This window comes from Dendronephthya gigantea, unplaced genomic scaffold (assembly GCF_004324835.1).
Source record: "Dendronephthya gigantea isolate DGI-Jeju-01 unplaced genomic scaffold, DenGig_1.0 000090F, whole genome shotgun sequence".
Taxonomy (NCBI): Eukaryota; Metazoa; Cnidaria; class Anthozoa; order Malacalcyonacea; family Nephtheidae; genus Dendronephthya; species Dendronephthya gigantea.
The window spans coordinates 465,568-487,557 of NW_021163100.1; the positions used below are offsets into that span (position 1 = coordinate 465,568).

General features: G+C 37.5%; 1 protein-coding gene across 4 annotated transcripts in view; it reads right to left on the reverse strand.

The window, feature by feature from the left end:
* Positions 1-3,002: 3,002 nt before the first annotated feature.
* The window catches only part of LOC114533445, a 32,796-nt gene continuing 13,808 nt past the window's right edge, over positions 3,003-21,990 (reverse strand). For all 4 annotated transcript variants that reach the window (XM_028554962.1, XM_028554964.1, XM_028554961.1 and 1 more), the window contains 5 exons: positions 8,250-8,516; positions 7,830-7,868; positions 5,220-5,519; positions 4,047-4,356; positions 3,003-3,535 (listed from right to left, as the gene is read on the reverse strand). In XM_028554962.1, coding sequence (XP_028410763.1) covers positions 5,317-5,519; positions 7,830-7,868; positions 8,250-8,516 — 509 coding nt within the window. In that variant the 3' untranslated portion in view covers positions 3,003-3,535; positions 4,047-4,356; positions 5,220-5,316. The remainder of the gene's footprint in view (positions 3,536-4,046; positions 4,357-5,219; positions 5,520-7,829; positions 7,869-8,249; positions 8,517-21,990) is intronic.

The following is a 21,990-nucleotide window of genomic DNA, read 5'->3' on the forward strand; positions in this document are numbered from 1 at the left end:
GGAGGATTAGGAACTTTGTCTAAGACGATAGAATCATCACTATTAATTGTCGTGTTGGCGTGGTTTCCGTATTCCAAGTACTCATTCGTTATGCTAACTTGAGATCCCAGATTTGCATCACCGGGGCAGATTTTACTCTTATCCAAAAAACCTTCGTACCGGGAAATCAAAGACGTTACGTGGACCATTGAGTTTGACAATGCTTGTATTGCTTCACTGTTTACCAATTGGCTGAGTCTAATGTTCTCGATTTCTGCTTCGACATCGGCCGATTCGGTTGACAGCAGATGGCACTGATTTGCATCGGGGACTCCTCCAGTATTACAACAAATAAATTTGCAAAGCGAGGTCGTAATATCAGCCGCTTTCTCTCCGTCTAAAAACAGCAAGCTCCTGTTCTTTCGCCATGTGATCTTTAAATTTGTAGAAGTGAACACCTTCTTGTCGCCACCCGGCTGAGACCAAGACCCTTGAAGGTCTAGGTTTTCGCTAACAAATTGTTTTAGCAAATCGAAATCTCCCTTCCAAGCAAGGCTCAGATTTTTACCCAAAGGTGTCGCCATACATTAGGCAAGTTCCTAAGCCTTTCGGATTAATTCCAGTATATCCAATAAGTAATTCGAAGTATTATAACTCGATCTTCGACTTTAGTATTGTAAAATCACGGAGCAATTTTCACATGTAATCACACGAGGATTAGTGGGTTATTAGTGATTAAATGCCCCCTCAGGCTCTGGAGGTTTGTGTAATTACACAAACCTCCCTCGCCTTCGGGGCATTTAATCACTAATTTCCCTCATGTAATGATATTACTTATAATAAGTAATCGAATGAATTAAATCGTGCAATTAATGGCAAAATCATCCTCGTGATTAACAAATCAACCTACGCGGTCCTGATTTTGCTATTAATAGCACTCTCATTCGTTCTATTATAGATACCGTTATTTACTTACTAGATTCACTATTCTGCTTGATTGTGGATGACTGCTTGAGGGTGGGTGACGTACTTGCAACAAACATACCAGGTGTGACGTCAATTTCCACATCGCATTCAATACCAAATTCTGTGTGGTTGCTGCTGTACGTGTAATTGTATTCCAGCGTGTGATTACCCACAGGGAACCATGCACTGGTTGTGTTTATGTTGCCTGAGCTTGGTGTGGTGGGACAATTGGGTTTGGGCTCTGGCCAACTGACGAAAGCCAATTTCCTATTTTCTGCAACTTTTTTCACGGTTAGCAAACATGGACACTCACAGGCTGGATGTAGAAATCAAATTTGTTGTGGAACATCAAATATATTACAAATTAATCTTTAATTTCTTTTCAAAAAAATAGGCACTCGAGGAGTGCATAAGGATTTGGAATTTTGTTAGTTTTATAACGCAAGAATGATATGGAAAACTTCTTCAGACTTTTAGAGTAGCAATTCTTCTCCCATTTCCTGTAACAAATCACTCAAGAACAAAATTTCCATTTGCCATAGGTGCTCCATGCATATGTCAATTACAGAAATGAACACTCTACCGACCTAGCTGTGGTGTTTCATGCTCAATCGGGGCTCGAAGATGACACGTGCGGATGATTATTGATCGCGTCGCGTAGCGACAGCGATTTATAGCTTCGGCTTGGGTTTTTTTTGTTTGTTTTTTTCCTCTCGGGTCGACCCCCAGCGTCGCTAGCTGCAGGCCATATCACCCTAATCGGGAACCTGCGCACAGGTAAGTTGCTAGTTATATCCCGAGTGAACTCTAATAAGACTGGAACGATAACTCAACAATAAAGACTAGTCATTGGATGAAGCCGATTTGAATATAATTTGCTGATTAAGGCGGGAGCCGCGCGAGCAAATCAAGCCTTCAAAAGAACTGGGGTGAGTGAGATTTCCGTAAAAATAGTATTTTTTGTCAAAAAATTGCCAGAAAAGTGCAATTTTTATTTGACCACTTCAACTTTAAACAACGAATTTACCCTTTTTGGATAGACCTAAGTAATCCGCATCATCCTACTGTAAAAACCGGCGAGGTACCAGCTTTGTACTTGAAATATTTAAAGAATTTGAACGGGCCGGAAAAAAACGTCGCCTTCAACTCGCAAAAAAAATAGGTTTGCACCTTTTCACGTTCATAAAACTTGTTTTTTAGTAAAATCTAAGTATCAATGCTTGTTTTAAGCTTTTATTCATGATCAGATGAGATGGATTTGTGTATAAAAACCGGCGTTGTTTTGGTGGTGTAATTTCAACCCTTGACCTTCATGGCGGCCATCAGTGCTGGCTTCAAAGATGGCGGCCAAGTTATCGTTCCAGTCTTTTTAGAGTTCACTGGTTATATCACGTGTTGTATTCACTTTGGGCATATTTCGTTTCACCTTCGAACTTCGAAGCAGTAAAGTAGAATCAATAAAGCGATCAAAATGCTAGCAAGTGTTATCTTTATCTTTACACTCATTACACATACAACTAACTGCACACGCCGAGCAGAGTAAGCCTGCACTAAAGGATTTCAAGCAGTTTCGAAATGGGCTGTTTTGTGTTTCTCCTGCTTTCAACATGCGACTATAGTTCGGTATATTGTTCATTTTTATTATTAAGAACATTTACGACACAAAATTTGCATAGCTGGGCTGGCTACGCCGCTGTGAACGACGCGATCATATAACGCCTAGTAGGCGTCTTGTATTCTTCATACATTGGAAAGTTAACAAACATTTTGAAAAGCGATCATAACACTTGTGCGATTATTCATGATAATAACACAAGTGCGATTATCGTGTTTGATCCACCGATCTGGAGTTAGGAAGTAGGATTAAAAACCTTTCAAAAGAACAGTTTTTTATTATATAATAAACAGAATTGCTCGTTCGATATTAGTTCGAAACTCGTTCGATATTATTCTCAACACTCGAAATAAATTCCATATTTCCGCGCATCCATGCATTATTTTTTATTTATTCTTGTTTTTTAACTTATATTTTGAGTTTTCTCAAAGACTCCGGCATCTAATTGCGCAATTCTCGATTTCAATTGATTTTCGGATGGACAATAATACATCTTTGGTTTTAGTTTGCATGGAAAACGCACTTTTTATGTTCTGAAATCTAGTCCTTTCTGATTATCATATACTGCAGTTATTTTGCTGTTCAGTGTTTTATTCATATAAAATAGACTGAAAATCAAAGAATTTCATTTCTAGAAGCCCATGCAGAAACACACATTTATTTTATAGTGTTTTAATTGTGTCTCAAAATAATATACTCGAGAGCACATTATCATAAAATACTTACGAACAACGTTAATGTTGACAAAACATTTAAGCCCAGCAATCTTGCCATCACGCATGGACCAGTACGAATAAGTAATTGTGCTCTTTCCAAGAGGATAATGCTTAGGAGACGTGACACCAGGTGGGTCAACTTCGCCTCTCTCATAACCAGAACATGTGACTTCCGGGACTGTCCAACTGGCTAATCCTGTGGGTGAACCTGGTTGAGCATACACAGTTATTTCTTTATCACCGATACATTCACATCCACCTAATGGAAAAAGAAAATTGGTGATCATTTTAGTATCATTGCGAAAACCACATTCAAAAAATGTGTAATTATTTCCTTAAAAAAACCCAGATCTGTTAAAATGTGTTTCGCACTCGCCAGTGTCAATACCGCTACAGGTCGGTCGCGAGTATTTTACCGTACTTGTAAGCTTAATGCATATTATTAAGGCATGTGTGTAACAAAGTTATGAATACTAATTAAGAAGAGTTGCATCAAGGTTAATATATGAATTACAAATTATTAAGACCTGTATGGAGAATTACTTATGTGTACATGTGACAAAAATCGTAAATTATTCAGACTTACGTCATACATTTAGTGTTGTGCGGAACAGTGAACTCAAATAAGACTGGAACGCTGACTCTGTCGGCTCGTTTTAACTGACTCGCAGGCAATGCATATGCAAAAGTTAAATGCAAAGTGAGATAAATGTGAAATCCGGTGCCACTTAGTTTGTTTTCACATAACCAAAATCCTCACCAAGACTTACCTATAAATGAAGCGCATAAAGCATCGACGGTTTTATTTACCACTTCGTCCAAGCTGCTCGTTATTACTGATTTTGCCACTAGCTGTTGGAACGACCAGCGTTTAAGGTAAAGTTTCCAGTCTTTGAGCTGAGTTACAATGCCACCAGATAAGCCGACAATGGTGACTGTTTCGTTCTTCTGTGTCATTAATTTATCAAAAACCCTAGCTTGAATTCTTAAGCTATTCTCCGTTCCATTGTTTAACATTAACAACAAAATGACATCGTCGACGTTAGCACGGAAATTTTTGCGGCTGCTGTTGGTCAACGTCTATGAAAAAGAATTTATACATTCGATTTTTTTGTTATCTTAGTAATGATCAATAAACAGTGACATTAGTGGCGGCCGCGGATCTAGCGTTAGGCAGGATAAATTAAAAGGTTTAATTTTCAATTCGAAATAGCTTAATAAAAACGCTATTGCAAGGACATGTATTGCTAAAAAACATTTTAAATAAAAATCTGAGTGTGATAAGCACTCGAAAAAAATTAGTGAATAAATTCGTATATTATATGCAGTAATTCAAGCTATATTTTACTATATATGTTACACTGGTAAGTAGCAATTTGTTGCATGTCTACATTTCGACAGAAGTTCAGTTCACGAGTTTAAATTCAGGGTGATAAATTATTATGAATTTCTCATATGTCACACAGATATTTGCCGTAACTTGAAGGAACTATATAGTATGGCAGCTAAAACGTGTTCTAAGTTCTGGTTGCTTGATAAACGATAACGCTTTGTGTTATATAGGCATTTGCCGGAAAGGGGACAAGCCTTTTTGTTTCTACAATTACATTGCTTTGGAGACTTGTCGTTGGTGGGCTTATCTGGCGCGTTGTTAGATCCACCTCTGCTTAACATTGATTTCGTGTGACCCGAGATAATATTCATGTTTGGCATACAGCTGTAACCAAGTTTGAATGTCTAGAGCTTGAAAGAGTCTTAAAATCGAGTTGAATTATACACACTTCGTATTCAAGCCAGGAACAATTGATGGAAAATGAGTCAACTATTGGTCCTCCGGCTAGAAGCAAACCTATATACGCTTTTGCGATGCCAGTGTAATGCTCTTGCCACCGAGTGGCAAGAACTAAAGTCGTTATAGAAAATTTTAAATACGATTCACTTACATTGATAGCAAGCTCATATGCGTTTCTCTTTTTTGTCGCATTGCTTTTCCAATCATACTGAGAGCTATCCAGCCACTTTATCAACTCCTTCCTATTCTTAATTTTTCCAATTTTCAGTACTTCTCTGGTTCGATCCTTTGGAGTTCGAAAAGCTGATAAAACCAAGATGAGTGCCTCGTCTCTTCACGTCCAGTTTTTTATTTTTAATAAACTTCTTTAGGAATTCTTTTATATTTGGGTCAAAGTCAACAAAATTGGAATTGTTCCAGAGAACCAGAATATCTTTTTTGCAATCTGAAACTACATAGCATACATTGGTTCATTATCGCGTTATAGGCTCGTCCGTCGTCATGCAAAGTCAATTTAATGGGCCAATAAGCAAAGGCGTGTTAGCGCTTCGCTGTATAGGTTAGAGTATAATCAATTGAGTTTATTATTTAATTGGGGTGTTTTATTGGCTAATCCGTATAATTGTGAAAACGATCATATTGAGCGGCACATAAGCGATAATTCTTTAATTCATCGTTCATGTGGGACTTTTAAAACCCACTTTTTTATTATACAGTAAAATCAGCTGCGTGGGTAGACTTAAAAAATTACACGAATTGCAGGGGTGCATGGTAAAAAAGTAGCCCCCCATAAAAAGTATGTTACAAATATATTCTCCAAGATTTCCTTGCATATCATTAATACGTAATAGTATAATTTCTCGCGCAATTACGGATAAACACGCACTCGTGACTTTTTCAAGACTGCAAAATTTTCATAACGCTCATCCTTCGGACTCACGCTATTTTGCAGCCTTTAAAAAAAAACTCTTGCTTGTTAATCCATAATTGCACTAGAAATTATACTATTACTTATGCTAATTTCCATTGCTCCTAAACTAATGAAATATGCAAAAATACATAAAATTCATTGGCGCTACCCTCATTTATAGTGAAAAGTTACAAATGTGCCACATTTCGTTGGGGGGCACTTTTTTACCACCCCCTGTACAAATAATAAAATCGTTTTTAAATCTTGATAATTTGAAACTCCCTTTTCTCTCTCAAACCTGCTTCTGAGGACTTTAACTGGAGGCAATAGATGGTATATTTTTTTTCTCAAAATCGTTAGTTATAGTTTTCAAAAGTTTACTAGTGAAATTATGTCTCCATACAGCGAATGTTCTAAATACTAACTCTTCCAAAGCATCCTTATATCGGAGTTTTGGCAAAATAATCAGTTCTGCAGGCCGTTTTTCAAGTCCTTCCAGTTCGTCAGATAAGTATTTTGGAACAGAATCGGGGAAAAGCCTCACAGACATATTCAATAACGGGCAGGATACGTGTGGTATAAAACAGAAGAACGTCTTTTGTTGAACGTTAGCCCGTTTGTGTTGTCTTAAAAAGTATAGAAGAGTTTTCCGGATGTTCCTTGTATGTAAATTCATTTAAGGTCGTTTGTGATCGGAATGCACAGGGTAAAATCACTCGCAAGGTGCAGAGCGCTGGGGCAGTCTTTGTCAACATCTTCTGACATCGTAGAATCATTACATATTTCCAAAGATCATCATTATCGGTGACATTATAAGATCATGAAGAAAAAACAACCAGGTGCCGAAAATATAGTGGATGTAGACATCGTTGTAATTGTAATAAATTAAAGTCTAAATAAACGCAACTAAGCATGATTCATGCAGACAAATTTTTTTTTTCGATGGGATTCAGCGTGATATTGAGAATTATCTAGGCATATCATGTCAACAGATGCCTTGATAATCATTATCACGCGAAAAACGAATACAATAATTTCTTTATTTTTTATCTCGACTTACCAAAATAGTGATGAATTATATTTTTAATTAATATGCATTTTATTACCATTGTTTTTTTAAACCGGCTATTAAATTGCTAGCGTCAACTATTGTAGAAACTGTTAAAGGTAGATATGACGTCACAATTCGAAAAAAGGTAGATTGATGTCACGCATTATAAATTTTGCAGGTGCCTATTGCCTAACTAATCAAAACGGAGATCGTATATATTAAAATAATGGCAATTATTCTAGAGTCACTGTACGCTCTGAAGGTTAAAACTGCACACCAGTGCAGGTTGTAGAAGGCTGTGCAATTAAATTATTTCAACCAAATAATACATCTATACGTTTTTCCAAAGTTACTGTATTGTTTTACGCCTGTATTCAAAAAGCTCACTCACACTCACACTCACTGAGTGTGACATATAAATTTTGTTAATGCTGATCAATGAAAAAGTTTTCTCTGAATAGATGGAAAGATATAAGGTAAATCACTGAAAATCAAGCTCCTATTCGGCTTGAAATACCGCCATTGAAACGTTATGAGAAGATTAAGAACTCCCATTCAATAAGTTTGAGTGTGAGTGAGCTTTTAGAATATAGGCGTTAATTTCGAATTCTCTTGGTGTCAGAAACGTTATTTCGATGGTTCTGGTCAAACGTCCCTAAAATTAGGCAAACTATGTTTCTTGCAATCAGCACAGACCGCAATAGTGTAATAAGAAGATTGGTCACGCGATTACAGTAATTCATCAGAGAGAATCTAAATGTATTTAATATGTTATTTTAGAATTTGGGATAGTTTTCTACCTTTTGTTTGGTTATTTTTCTTGCTCACCTCTTCGATTTCTAAAACAAATTAAAATTATTAAAATACAAACTTTGCATGAATTTGAGACAGGGATGGTATACATGCTGAACAAACAACAAAATCGTTATTTAAAAAAATACGATCGAGAATTTGATCATATCTTTCCATTTAAGGCGCGGTTTTACACTAAGCAATTTCCCTTGCACTTTGCAATGCAATTCTAAAGTTGAAATATAGCTACGAACATTTCTCGCCAGCTTCTAACATTTTGTCGTTTTGTTATATAATCGCATTACATGATGCAAAAGAAAATTGCACAAACTCTTTCTTTTCTTGTCGTTGCATGTTTATTCAAATAGACGTTTCATCCCTATGGGTAATTAGGAATGATAGGAGAGAATTAGACAAGTAATACTCACTTTTAGAATCAAAGGAGTGAATATAGACCATAATTGTACATGATTTCTCCAGTCCTCCATAAAGTTTGAATACATACTCGATTTTTTTTAAACCCACAGGGAATAAGCTGCGTGGTGATCTTAGGCTTGGTACCACTTTGAGTTGATGAAGTTGACACTTATGTGTGCATGAAATATTTGGCTTCGTCCATGATACTGGGTCGGACATGTCACCGTAGGCAAAACCATCTACTCTTTGCTCTTGAAAATTGCATTTGCATTCGCCTTCTAAAAAATGAAAATTAGAAAATTAAACGAAACTTACCTGTAAGTTGAAGTTTGATGGGAATTCTACCGACTTGTCATACCGGAACAAGGGGTCACATGGAGATCACGTGAGATAGCCAACCTTCAGTCTTCAACGCACACCGTTAATGGGTGGGGCTGACAATGTTGCATATTGGGTTGGGTGTGACCCCTTGTTCCGGTATGACAAGTCGGTAGAATTCCCATCAAACTTCAACTTACAGGTAAGTTTCGTTTAATTTTCTAATTCTACCTCCTTGTCATAACCTGTCACAAGGGGTCACATGGAGAATTTAAAGCCCAGTGGTTAGGTGATGAAAGAACTCAATACAAGGTGTACACCATTTGGTGTATATATTAATATATAATATCCTTAACATCAACAACTAATAAACACAACAAGTTAGTAGCTACAAATTTGCTGCTAATATAGACTGTCCAAAAAGTCCAGGTTGTTGGATTGATTTGTTATAGAATTTTGCAAATGTGGTTTCTCTCGACCAACCAGCTGCTGCCAGTATTGTGTCAATTGGCACATCGGCTGCTTTAGCAGCTGAGGTAGATGCAGCACGACCACTGTAAGGTTTAAATCTTTGAACATCTATTCCAGATTAAGCCATAATACTCTTAATCCAACGACTCAAAGTATCCACTGTGACTGCCTTGAACGGTTTTTGAAAACTAATCAACAGTCTGGACTCTTCACCACGTCTTCCCTTTGTCATATCCAGGTACTTAATCAGAAGTGCCCTTATGCATAGGCTCATTTCTTGTGGATAAGCTGGTATCTCAATTGGTCCTAAGTGGTTTCCTGGCTTAGTTTGTTTGACACATTTGTTTATGTAAAAAGTGCAACAGGAATCTGTGATGTTTATACTATTGATATCAAGCAATGCTAGTGTTTGAATTCTTTGTCCAGATAGCAACATAATTAACATTGTTAGCTTTTGTGTAAGCTGTTTAAGTGAAATCTCTTCCAGACTTGGCAATGTCCTCAGATAGTTGAACACCATTCCCACATCCCATGTGTCTATATAGCGCGGTAGTGCTGGTCGTTGTTGGAAGATGCCTTTTAACAACCTACAAACGAGTGGATGTTTTCCAAAGGGTGTCTTGCAAGGTAAAATCAGAATTGATGACAATGCTGATCTGGCTGTGTTTATCGCACTGTATTGCTTTCCTTCATCAAACAGCTGTGTGAGGAAATCTAAAGCTTCACCTAAAGGGGGGCAAATTGGATCAATCTGCCTTGCACAGCAATATTGTCTCCATCTTTTAAGGTAGACTTTATATTGTTTTTGTGTGCCATTCCGCCAGGCACTGATGAGCAAATTTGCTGAGCGTTCAGAAACTCCTTGCTTTTGGTAGCATTGCCTGATAAATGGCAAGCTATTAACTTCATTTTTCCCTGTAGTGGGTGTTTTCTGTTGGGGTCGAAAGGAAGGTACACAACTTTGTCCTTGTTTGGTAGGATCCGGGGTTTTGCAACCAGCATTCTCATTGCCTGAGGAAACCATGCCTGAGTAGTCCAATAAGGGATCACCAGGATCCCCTCTGCTGACTCTTCCTCCATCTTGTGCAGTATTCTGCTGATCAAGCTAAAGGGAGGAAAGGCATAAAACCTCAAGTTAGACCAATTCTGGGCTAAAGCATCAATTGCCTAAGCCTGTGGGTCAGGTCTCCAGGCTATGTATTTCTCAACTTTGTGGTTGAGCCTTGAGGCAAACAGGTCTACCTCAGGTGTAAAAAATGCTTTGGTTATACTAGCAAATATCTGGGGGTCAAGAGTCCATTCAGTTGTGTCATTGAACTCTCCGGAGGCTTTATCAGCCAGTTTGTTCAACACCCCAGGTACATGTGAAGCAGTAAGCCAAATGTTTCTGTCCATGCACCATAACCAAATCTGCCTAGCCAGAGTATTACAAGGTTTGGAGTGGCTGCCACCCATATTATTAATATAAGCAACTGCAGTAACATTGTCAATTTTCAGTCCAACATGAATATTTTCTAGTTTATCTGAAAATGATTTTAGGGCATAAAAAGCAGCTAGCATCTCCAGCTGATTGATATGGTATGCTGATTCCACCATACTCCATCGCCCACCTGTTGTTTGGTTAACATAGTGTGCCCCCCAACCTTTAAGGGAGGCATCTGAGTAAATGAATATGTTAGGGTTGCCCTGAGAGATGGGTTTTTTACACCCTTCAATAGATTTCACCCACCAAAGCAAATCATCTCTGGCTTGATGTCAAATCACCATTTTTGCCTTAAAGTTCCCGCTATTAGAACGCAGGGCTTCACACTTATCTATCTCTAGTGTACGGTAGTAAAGTTGGGCATAGGGTACAGCTAAAAAGCTGGCCACCATTAAGCCTACAACATGGGCCACCTCTTGAATAGTAGGCCTTTGCATTCTGTAAAGCTTTTCACATGCTAGTTTTAATTTGCATGCTCGTTCTGGTGTCAATGACACAGACATACTCACAGAGTCAAGCACATGCCCTAACAAAACAAGTTGTTGGCTAGGTGTAGTAACAGATTTATCCTCATGAGGAATAAATCCAAGTTTCTCAAACATTATTGTGGAGTCTTGAACATTTTGTTTGCATTCTAAATAATCATCTCTTTGGAGATAGGAGTCATCGATATAACCAAATATGATATGCCCTTTTTCCCTTAATGTAGCATATACTGGCTTCAGAATTTTAGTAAAAATGCGGGGGGCACATGCCAGCCCATTTGGCAAGCAAGTAAATTGGTAAATATGCCCTTTCCAGTTAAACTTAATATATTTCTGCAGTGGCGTAGCCAGCCCGACAATTTAGTCATGCTATGCTAATATTTTGGTATTCATTGACTGTGAAAACAATAAATTTGTAAAGAAATGAATAATGATAATAACGTAAAATTTGCATAGCATGACTAAATCGTCAGGCTGGCGACGCCACTGTATTTCTGATGCTGAGCAGAAATAGGAACTGAATAGTAAGCATCCCGAAGATCGATAGATGCCAACAAGCAATTTTTCTTCATTAGCTGTAGTGCTGTATGCACTGATTCCATTTTGAAATGGTGGTAAGTTACAAACTCATTTAGTTTTTTGAGGTTTAAAATTAACCTGAAAGTGCCATCCTTTTTGGGCCTAACAAAAATAGTTGAAAGGAACTCTTCTGGTTCATGAAGCGAAGGGACAATGACGCCCTTTCTTAATAAGCGTTGGATTTCAAAGTCAATAGCTTCATCATCAGAGGGACTAGTATCAAACTGTCTTGGGGCAACAAGTTGTTCTGGATTAGCGGAAAACTCAATGTTTACCCCTTGTATGGCATTAAGTAGCCATCTATCACTGGTGATTTTACACCAGGCATTAATATACTTAGCCAGGCGACCTGCAATATTGTCACACACTACTACAGTGTTAGGACATGTACTCACCTGATTTGTACAATGCCCTGTCTCTTTCAGTGCGCCTGTGATTGGTTCTTCCCCCCTCTTCTTTTCCTCTGGAAGCTCTGGGGGCGATACTTCCCACGCTCGTTTTTTGAGTGTTGGTATGAATAGTCCCGAGAATGTGATGATCCTTTATATGATTTAGGACCATAATTTCGCTGGCCTTTGCCAGCTAATTTCTGACCAACCCTGTTTGTAGTTGATATATCTTGTAGTGTTTTAGGTAAGTCATCACCAAATAATTCTGTGGTGCATGGGACATGTTCTGCACACAATTGCCGGTACTGTTCATTTAGGTCAGGCCTGATTAATTCCCGGCGCCGTTGATTTAGCTCATGATTGGCTTGGACTACGAATGCAATGGCATCCATGGACTGAATAACAGCTGCATCAGCTGTGTCGCTGCGCGCTTTAGATGCTATGGGAGTCGAATCCTTTAGATTAAGAAGACTCTCAGTCACTCGACTTTGAGCAATTAGAGCTTTAAGCAATAGCATTTGAACTTTCTGCATCTTTATATCGCGAGATCGTGTCTCGCTTTGCAACCGTGACCAGATTGCAGCGTTTACTCTTGTAGGGATAATTTTGCCACAATTTTTCGGCCGAAGATATTTTTGCTGCTTCTCTTTTAATTTTTCTTCGGTCATTTTTGATTGTAGAATTTTTTCTACAAGTTCAGCAAGCTGTGTGGGGATGTCTTCACCACACTGATCGATCAGGTCAAAATCGTTGGCAATGCCTGTCAAAATGGCGTCGCCACCAGCCGCCGTCTTTTCGGCGACTACCGATTGATCGGTTGACTTATTCAAAAGCGCATTGACCGCGTCATCAAGTTCATCAGCCGGATTTTCACGACTCTTCTTGTTATTTGGCTCTAGGGCCTGTTTTTCGGAGCTTTCAGACGAGCTATTGTCGTCTGAGGACGAAGGACTTGCTTGTCGTTTTCGAGGCCGCGTTGGCGCCAAATTGCTTTGTAACGAAGCAAGGCTGGATTGTAACGTTTTTGCAAGGCTTTGTAACGAGTTCGTCATGGAATTTTCCATGCCTCGTATAGCCTTTAAAGTGGCATTAGAAACCTCTCTCGAGTCTTCATCGTCTAGTAGCCTAGACTCCTCGTTTTCGCTTAATATGTCTTGGACTTCTTGTTGTGGTTCATCCATATTCATGGGACCACTACTGATATCCTTGAGAGATTTCTCCCCTTTCCTGGATATTTCGTTATATCTGCGCCCTTAGATAAGGTATTTCGACAGATAATGTATTTCGTAACAATCTAAATACGGAGAAAAACGTCGTTTTCCCCAAAAAATTATTTGTAAGTAAAGGGCAAAATTGTTTGCGCCGTTCGACTGCGGAAGGTCTCACGAACTGAAGGTTGGCTATCTCACGTGATCTCCATGTGACCCCTTGTGACAGGTTATGACAAGGAGGTAGAATTACTCAATTCAGTTAATTTTATAAACTTATTCAATTAAGGGCAGCAGTCAAAGCCACTGAGCTATATAATAATTCCTGGAGGACCGGGTCGTTATTTTTCAGTAACTTCGCCGCCATCATTTTGAAGCCACCAATATGGCAGATTTCGCCTTCTGCGCAGTGCGCAGAAGCTCTGCTGACGCCATATGGTTCCTTTTGACCATGGTATTTACCACTGACCAGGCTCAATTCTGAGCCCGCTACAGCAATATTCTCCCCCCTGGTTTTTGTAAATAACTATTCTCCCCTCTGGTTTTTATATTTTTTTGCCGTGATCATGAAATCTTTTTTGTTTTTGAAATGTTTCTAGGTTGTTTTTTTGATATTTTTTGCCCTGACATACAATAAAGTTTTATTTTAAGATGAATACAAGTCATACACGCTGTTTTTGCCAGTGCAGGAAAAAATATATATTAAAATATGGAAAAATGTGGACAAACTAAAGATTTTAAATACTGACACGAACTGACAGGTTTATTATTTTATTTTTGTAATAATATTTTTGTTATTTATACTTTCCAACATGAAAGTTTACAAATGTTTGAATGTTTTGGCACTATCCTCGCATATTTTGAAGACAACTAGGAATTTATGGGCAACAATTTGACTTTCTAAGCCCTAAACTGATGAATTGCAGGAAGTATGTAATCAGTTTTCAGTATCTGATGTTGTCTTCAAGACTTTATATCTATGCACAATCCAAAATTCAGGCAAAATGCTGGGCAGCTGACTAATACTAACTGCAGGAATATAGCTTCAACCAAGAATTATATTTGCATAATATACTTTTCATTCAAGTCATCAACTTGTACCTTAATAGGCTATAAAAGTTTTCAGCATTCTCTAATTGCATCCCTGGACCCTTGGTCATAGAAAATAATAACATTTATCCCTCCATAGGCTCCACTGATTAGCCTAATGAATATAACCCCTTTGGAGGTTGATACCATAAACAGAAAACTATTAAAGTTGCTGCAGATTAAAGACACACTGCTTAGTCAATGCATGCTTATATTTATTTCATTAATTAATAAATATGACAAATGGTATAAAAACACCAGCCAACAACAAAATCAGATAACATGAAAATGAAGAATAACAATGCACAGTCATAAAATGCATGAACTTCATCCTGAAAAATAAAAATAGAGATATGATCAAGATTTATTCACCAGGTGCAAGAAGCTAAAAAATAAATTAAGAGCTGTGATAATTGATCATTTCACTTTGGATTTGACAAGGTAAACAAGACAATATATTAACTAGGCTTTAACAGGGCTCACTATCAGAGGTTGGAATCAATTTACACTGTTTACAGCATCTTATCATTCTGTATCAGCACCCTCAGATCATGTTAATTGATGTTGGGTGGCATCAATAGAAGAGTGACTATAATAAACTCACTGGGGAAATGGTTTACCTATTAACATTGATATTTGCTATCATGAAAACAACATAGACCAAACTCAAAAGATTGACAGTGCCAGGAATTTAATTTTTTCCCTACACAAGTTAAGAAAAAATGATAAAATTTGGGTATATAACATTGCATTGACAGGACTGTAATGTACCAAAAGGCGAAAATAGTATCTTTGCTGTTTGTACCACACGTTTTGATGGATTTATTGTCTCAGAGGCTTTGGTAATCAGTTTATATAATAGTCTAAACTCGAAAGGCCAAAAAAGAAATTATTTATAGTAAAAAAGTTGAAAAACGGCTTACCTGGATGTTATAAAATAAGAGCAAAATGAGAAAATTCACTCTACCGATAAGTGAATTAAGCCATTCACAACGTCAGACGCAGAGCACGAAACTACGTGTCCTTTCCATTTGTTAAACAGGGAAAAAGAGAAACACTTTTATCCATTTTATATGAAAAACAAAAAAATATATACGGAAAGCTGAAAATATTTTCATAAAAATCGGGAGGGTGATGGACACAGTTTTTCACTGTGTATCGCGGTATGTCAGTGGTAACTACCATGAGCAAAAGGAACCATGTGGCGTCAACAGCTGGGAAATTTGTTGCGCATGCGCTAGTTTGGCTTGCGTGTACCCCACGAATATATTTCGCGCACTACACGGCGGGACCTTTAAATATATAAACAAAAACATGGTAGCCAAACTTTCTTTCGGTATTTTGCTTGTTTTTAATGCCATCAAAAATAAAAAGGAATAAAAAGGGATAAATTTTGTGCCGTGTGTTGCAAATGCTGCCAAAAAAATTAAATGCTGCAAGAAGTAGCCTTCCGCAAAGCACATTTTTGGAGAGTTGCTTTGGTCTTCGCTTAACGACGATGTACAGACACAGAGATTATATGCGAAATTACACTTATGGGGGCAATTTATAATTAAAAACGATTATGGAATTTCTCTTTCTACACCTCCAGGGAATTCAAAAGTACAATTTGAATTTTGGAGATTTCGGCTAATTTTCTTTTAATCTGGTCGAGTAGGGGACCACGCGTAAATACAGAATGGGACGGAAAAATACAAGGACATACTTTTAGAATATTTCTTGCTCGACGGAACGTAACGGGGCTGACTTTTCTGTACAACAATTATTAAATTGGTGCCAAGGAATGTAGCAAAAGTTCTTCGCAGTTCTTCAAATAGTTTCATGATTTTTTAGCTGAACACGTCAACCGGTAAAAGCACACAAATACTCAATATATCAAGTACAATTCACGATTTCATTGGGAAGGGCAATTTTCACATCAACAAAATGCTGTTTATTTCAAACAACAAACAATGTGGATGCCAAATTTAGTGCAAAAAGTTTGGAGATTTCCTTGAGATTTCGAGCTATCCGGCTTGCTCAATAAATACCCGTGACTCAGGTTTACAAACTTCACAACTGCTTAGGCATGTGTTCCCGTAAAAATGTGGAATTATCCGGGGAAATATCAACGAGAAGTGAAACTAAAGGTTGTAAGAAACATATTACGTACTTTTTTCTCGTTTTGGAAGTCAACGTTGGGGCGAGAGACTTTGCTCAAACTCACGCGCGCCAGTATTGTGTTCAAGCCATCGGTCTACTTTGCCGCATTTGAATGTACTTATCACTCGCCCATATTCAGTCCAAGCCATTTGAAAATTATATAATACAATTTATATAATTACAATTTACATAATATGTAAATTTAGACCGCTTAAACAAGAGAGTTTCCATGCCATTCACAAATAAACACAGCAGTTTGAAAAATACAACCGCTCGTCGAAGCTATGGAATCTTTGTCGGCAACATTTAATCAAAATCCAACCTTAAAAAGTCCATTTTTAACAGCAGAAGCAATGTCCGTGAGCTAATAAGGAGCTTCCATATTTTAAACTTTTCGATCATTGCCGAAAAAAGTGCAGATCTCCATAAAACTTTCGCTTTGTAAATTTCGTTCAAAATTCGAATTCGAATAAACATGCGGCTATGTGCCAGCGATTTTTTGCACAGCGACAACAAATTTCCCAGCTGTTTGTGGCGTCAGCAAAGCTCAAAATCCGCCATCTTAGTGGCTTCACTTTTTTGACAGGAGCTGGTCCTCCAGGAATTATTATATAGCTCAGTGGTCAAAGCTTAAACAATGGCGTACGGGACATAGAGATTATAAATAACACTAGAGGAGGCATTGGTATCGGAAACATCAGTCAAAAAAGGGAGCGCGATAATGGGGGGCAAATTCAAGTCCCGGATGCTAAGCCAAGCGCTGATTGGCTAGATCAATGCCTCCTTAGCAACCACGTTAGCAACAATTTTAAAAAAGTTATATTCGTTATTTAGGTCGCTTTGCCGGTTTTTTAAGGAAAAACAGTGCTTTTTGAAACTGGTTTTACTAACTTAGACATCCTGAGACGATATTTTAGGAAAAAAAACATTTAGAAATAAAAAAAACTCGTTAAAAACGACATATTTTGGCCTCGGACATCATGAATGAGTGAACATCCGGGACTTGGATTTGCCCCCCATTAACGCGCTCCCCAATTTCTCCTCGATGACTCCTCTAGTTTTATTTATAATCTCTATGGTACGGGAGACGACAATAGACCACTGAGCTATATAATAATTCCTGGAGGACCGGCTCGCTGCGAAATCGTGTCCGCAAAAACATGGCGGATTTTGAGCTTTGCTGACGCCACATGGTTCCTTTTGCTCATGGTGGCTACCACTGACATACCGCGATACAAGGGGAAAAACTGTGTCCATCTCCCTCCTGGTTTTTATGAAAATATTTTCAGCTTTCCGTATATATTTTTTGTATTTCATATAAATCCTCTTTTTTCCTGTTCAACAAATGGAAAGGAGACGTAGCTTTGTGCTCTATATGTCTGACGTAGTGAATGGCTTAATTCACTTATCGGGGGAATGATTTTTCTCATTCGGCTGTTATTTTATGGCATCCAGGTAAGCCGGTTTTTATAACAATTTCAGTTTTTTTGCCTTTGGACTCGAATATAAACTGATTACCAAAGGTTCTGAGCCATATAAATCCATCAAAACTTATGGTACAAACAGCAAATATACTATTTTAGACCTTTGGTGCATGTGCACTGCAATGTTATATACTCAAACTTTATCATTTTCTTGACTTGTTTGGGGAAGGAATTAAATTCCTGGCAATGTCGACACCGCGGAAATTGGTATAGGCTTAGCCGCAATTCTCGATACTTAGACTTCAAACTTGGTGAGGAAAAAGATTTATAAATATTCAAGAAAATATGTCTTGCACAAAAGATTTGAAGCTTGCTCACGGTAAAAACGAATCGTCTGAATTAATAACCTTGTGTATACTTTAAGCCTCAAAATGGCCATTTCACAGCGGTCAGATGTGTATGATGAGCTGTCAAAAGATTGCAGAATGCGTATTCAGAAGAAAAATTGAACTTTTTTAAGATATTCAAAAGGTTTCTCTTTGATAGGGCGATACAGAAATGCACAATTATGAACCAGCGATTAGATTTTCGGGTTGAAACGTCTAAAACACCAATTTCTGCGGTGTCGGCAATGTCAATCTTTGAGTTTGGTCTATTTTGTTTTCATGATAGCAAACAATAATGTAAATAGGTAAACCTTCCCCCCAGTGAGTCTATTAGATTTAAGCAATAATAAACATGATCTAACTGACAAAAGTGCTGAGTGGGTGCTGATACAAAGTAATAAGATTTTTGCTGCAAACAGTGTAAATTCCAACCTCTGATGGTGACTGTAAAAACCTAGTTAATATATCATCTTGTTTGCCTTGTCAAATTCAAATCAATTATCATGGCTTATATTAATTGATTTTTTAACTTCTTGCACCTTGTGAATAAATCTTGATCAGATCTCCATTTATATTTTTCAGGATGAAGATGCTATGAAATAAAGCAAGCTAGAGATGGCTTATTAATTAATGAAATAAAGCAAGCTAGAGATGGCTTATTAATTAATTGTCATGCAATTTGTTGGAGCATTGAACTGAGATGTATTAAGCATATTATACACATTCTTATGAATCTGCATTGTTATCCTTGATTACCATGTTATCTGATTTTGTTGTTGGCTGGTATTTTTATAACCATTGTTATATTTATAAAAGAAATAAATATAAACATGCATTGTGTGAGCAGTGTATCTTCAATCTGCAGCCACTTTTATAATTTTCTGTTTATGGTATCAAACTTCAAGAGGGCTAAATCAGGTGTAATTGAGTCTATGTAGGGATGAATATTGTTCATTAATAAGACCAGGGTCCAGGGGTGCAATTAGATAATATTGAAAACTTTTATAGCCCATTGAGGTACAATTAAGCTGATGACCTTACTGAAAAGTATATTGTGCAAATATGACTCATGGTTGAAACTATATTCTTGCACTTAGTCAGCTGCCAAGCATCTTGCCCCTGAGCTTTGGCCTCTGTTTCTTTGGATTATACAGGTCTAGATATATTGTCCTGAAGACATTCAAGACCATTCAAGAAAACATTATTAATTGCATACTTTCAGTAATTCTGCTGTTCATGCAGGGTTCAAAAAAGTCTAATTGATGTCCATAAATATCCAATTGTCCCCAAAATGTCCGACAATAGTGCCAAAAAGTTCAATCATTTGTTATAGGAATGTAGAAATAATGAAAATATAAAAAAAAACACCTGTCACGGCTGTCAGTTCGTGTCAGAATTTTAAAAATCTTCAATTTTGTCCACAACTTTTTGACGTTTTAATATATATTTGTTCTTGCGTTGGCAATAACAGCGTCTACGACTTGTATTCATCTTAAAAAAACGCTTTATATTTCAAAAAAATGCAGTTAATGATGTTTTCATGACTTTATATTTCAAAAAAACAAAACAAGTTTTCACGGGAAATTTTTTTTATAAAGGCCAGGGGGGAGAACCTGTTGTTTACCAAATCCAGGGGGGAGAACACCCTTGTAGCGGGCTCATAATTGAGCCCGGTCAGTGGTAAATACCATGGCCAAAAGGAACCATGTGGCGTCAGCAGAGCTTCTGCGGTTGCGCAGAAGGGCGAAGTCCGCCATGTTTTTGCGGACAAAAAGATGGCGGCGAAGTTACCGAAAAATGACGAGCCGGTCCTCCAGGAATTATTATATAGCTCAGTGCAATAAACCTTTTTGTGGGTAGCCGCTGCGCATACGCGGCTAACCACTATGTTATAGCCGAAAAGTGTCCGCGTCCGTCTAAATGTCCACATCTTCAGAAATCGTCAGATAAGTGAACAGATCACGATTATGAACTATTACAGTTTTACTGTTTGTTGACATCTTCGGTGTTTGTCATATGACCGAAACGAACTAACATGGATGCACACCACTAACAGTTGCAATGGACGACTTGCGCTTTAGACTAACTTTTGATTGAAGTAACTAGAGGAAAATAAATCACCCCAGCTAGAAAGATCTTACTTAAATTAGTAAAACTGCCAAGTTGGGCTGCGAAATTTTGTAAAATACGGAAAATATAGCCATGCGAAGTTGCAAATTTTTGTATACTTTTGTATTACGTGCGGAAATGTGTAACTAATTTAGTTACAAACTTCCGGTCGTAATACAAAAGTATACAAAAATCGACAACTTCGCATGGGTATATTTTCCGTATTTCACAACAATTCGCCGTCAAACTTGGCAGTTTTACTTATTTTAGTAAGCTCTTTCAAAAAATGTCCTTTTTATCACCGAGGTAAGAAATTAGTCTAAAGCGCAAGTCGTCCATTGCACGACTTCTGGAATTGAGGAACATATTTATTGATTTCGAAGTACTTTTGGCATGGGGGAACATATTTATTGATTCGTAAGTACTTTTTGCATGCTATTTATTATCCATATATAAATTGTATATGATTTCCAAAGGTAACACAGCATAAGTATTAAAACTAGTTAAATTTAAAAACGTTTGGGCTAAACCATAATAGATTTTAGGTCTGTGGAAATTTAAAATGGCTTTTGTATTGTAAAACAGAGCGGATATTGACACACTCTGTATATTTAATACTTTGTATATATTTAATGACTTGTACATACATGGAAATGTTAATTTGCACACATTTGTATTTTTTGAATATGAAATATTTATATTCCATTTGCTTCAAAAAGATCAAAATATCAAGTGCTAAATTATGCTTCCTATAAACACTAAAATTGAGCAAAGGAATTATGCTTAAATTCACAAACAGCATGTCGAAGCAGTGGAACAGGGATACAAACAGTAACATATTGATTTAAAACAAGTTCTCAAGGTTTAGTTTCTTTATACTATTTAGATGAAACTGGCAAAAGTTATTCTTCAGTTTTGAATGAAACTGGCAAAAGTTATGCTTCAGTTTCATGAAAAATGTAACACATGCATCGAAAATGTGTCAGCACCCCTTAACTACTGGTGAAAGATGGAAGGAAATGCCTGAGATATCTAAAATGCAAGGGACTTGATAGATCAGGTTGTATAGAGAAATAGTAATCAAAGACCGAAGTTCAAAGTCATATAAGATTTTATCAGTGCCCAAGCTACTAAAACAAAGGCCGGGCACGGATGATATGCATAGGCACGGGTACCTATTTCATTCGTGCCGTGCTAATAAATTGAGTGTAGCGTGAACGGGGCTATAATAATATTGGTTTACTTTCAGTTATTTTTAAGGCACTCTACATGTTAAGGGAATCAGCGGAAATGAAAAATTAAATCTGTGAAGATGATTTTATATTACACTAAAATCTACCGGGTGCACATGTGTGTATCGATCGGTATTCTGCAAATTTTTGATATCATGTTAAAGCAATCATGCTATCATGCTTTTGAGGGTAAAACACGCTCTTAACATCAGCGTGATGATCAATATTTGCCGCACATGGAGCGAATAAACTGTTCGTATAGAGACACCTGCACATGGCAGATGTCTCCTTAAGCCATTAGGGGCGCCTCACATTTGGCCAAGGACATCATACAGGTTCCAGATAGGCTAGAGTGGTTTGCATTTGGAGTAACAAAGACATTTATGCCGCCTGAATAAAATAGCTAAAAATATATGCACTTTTTAGAAAAGCTGCAA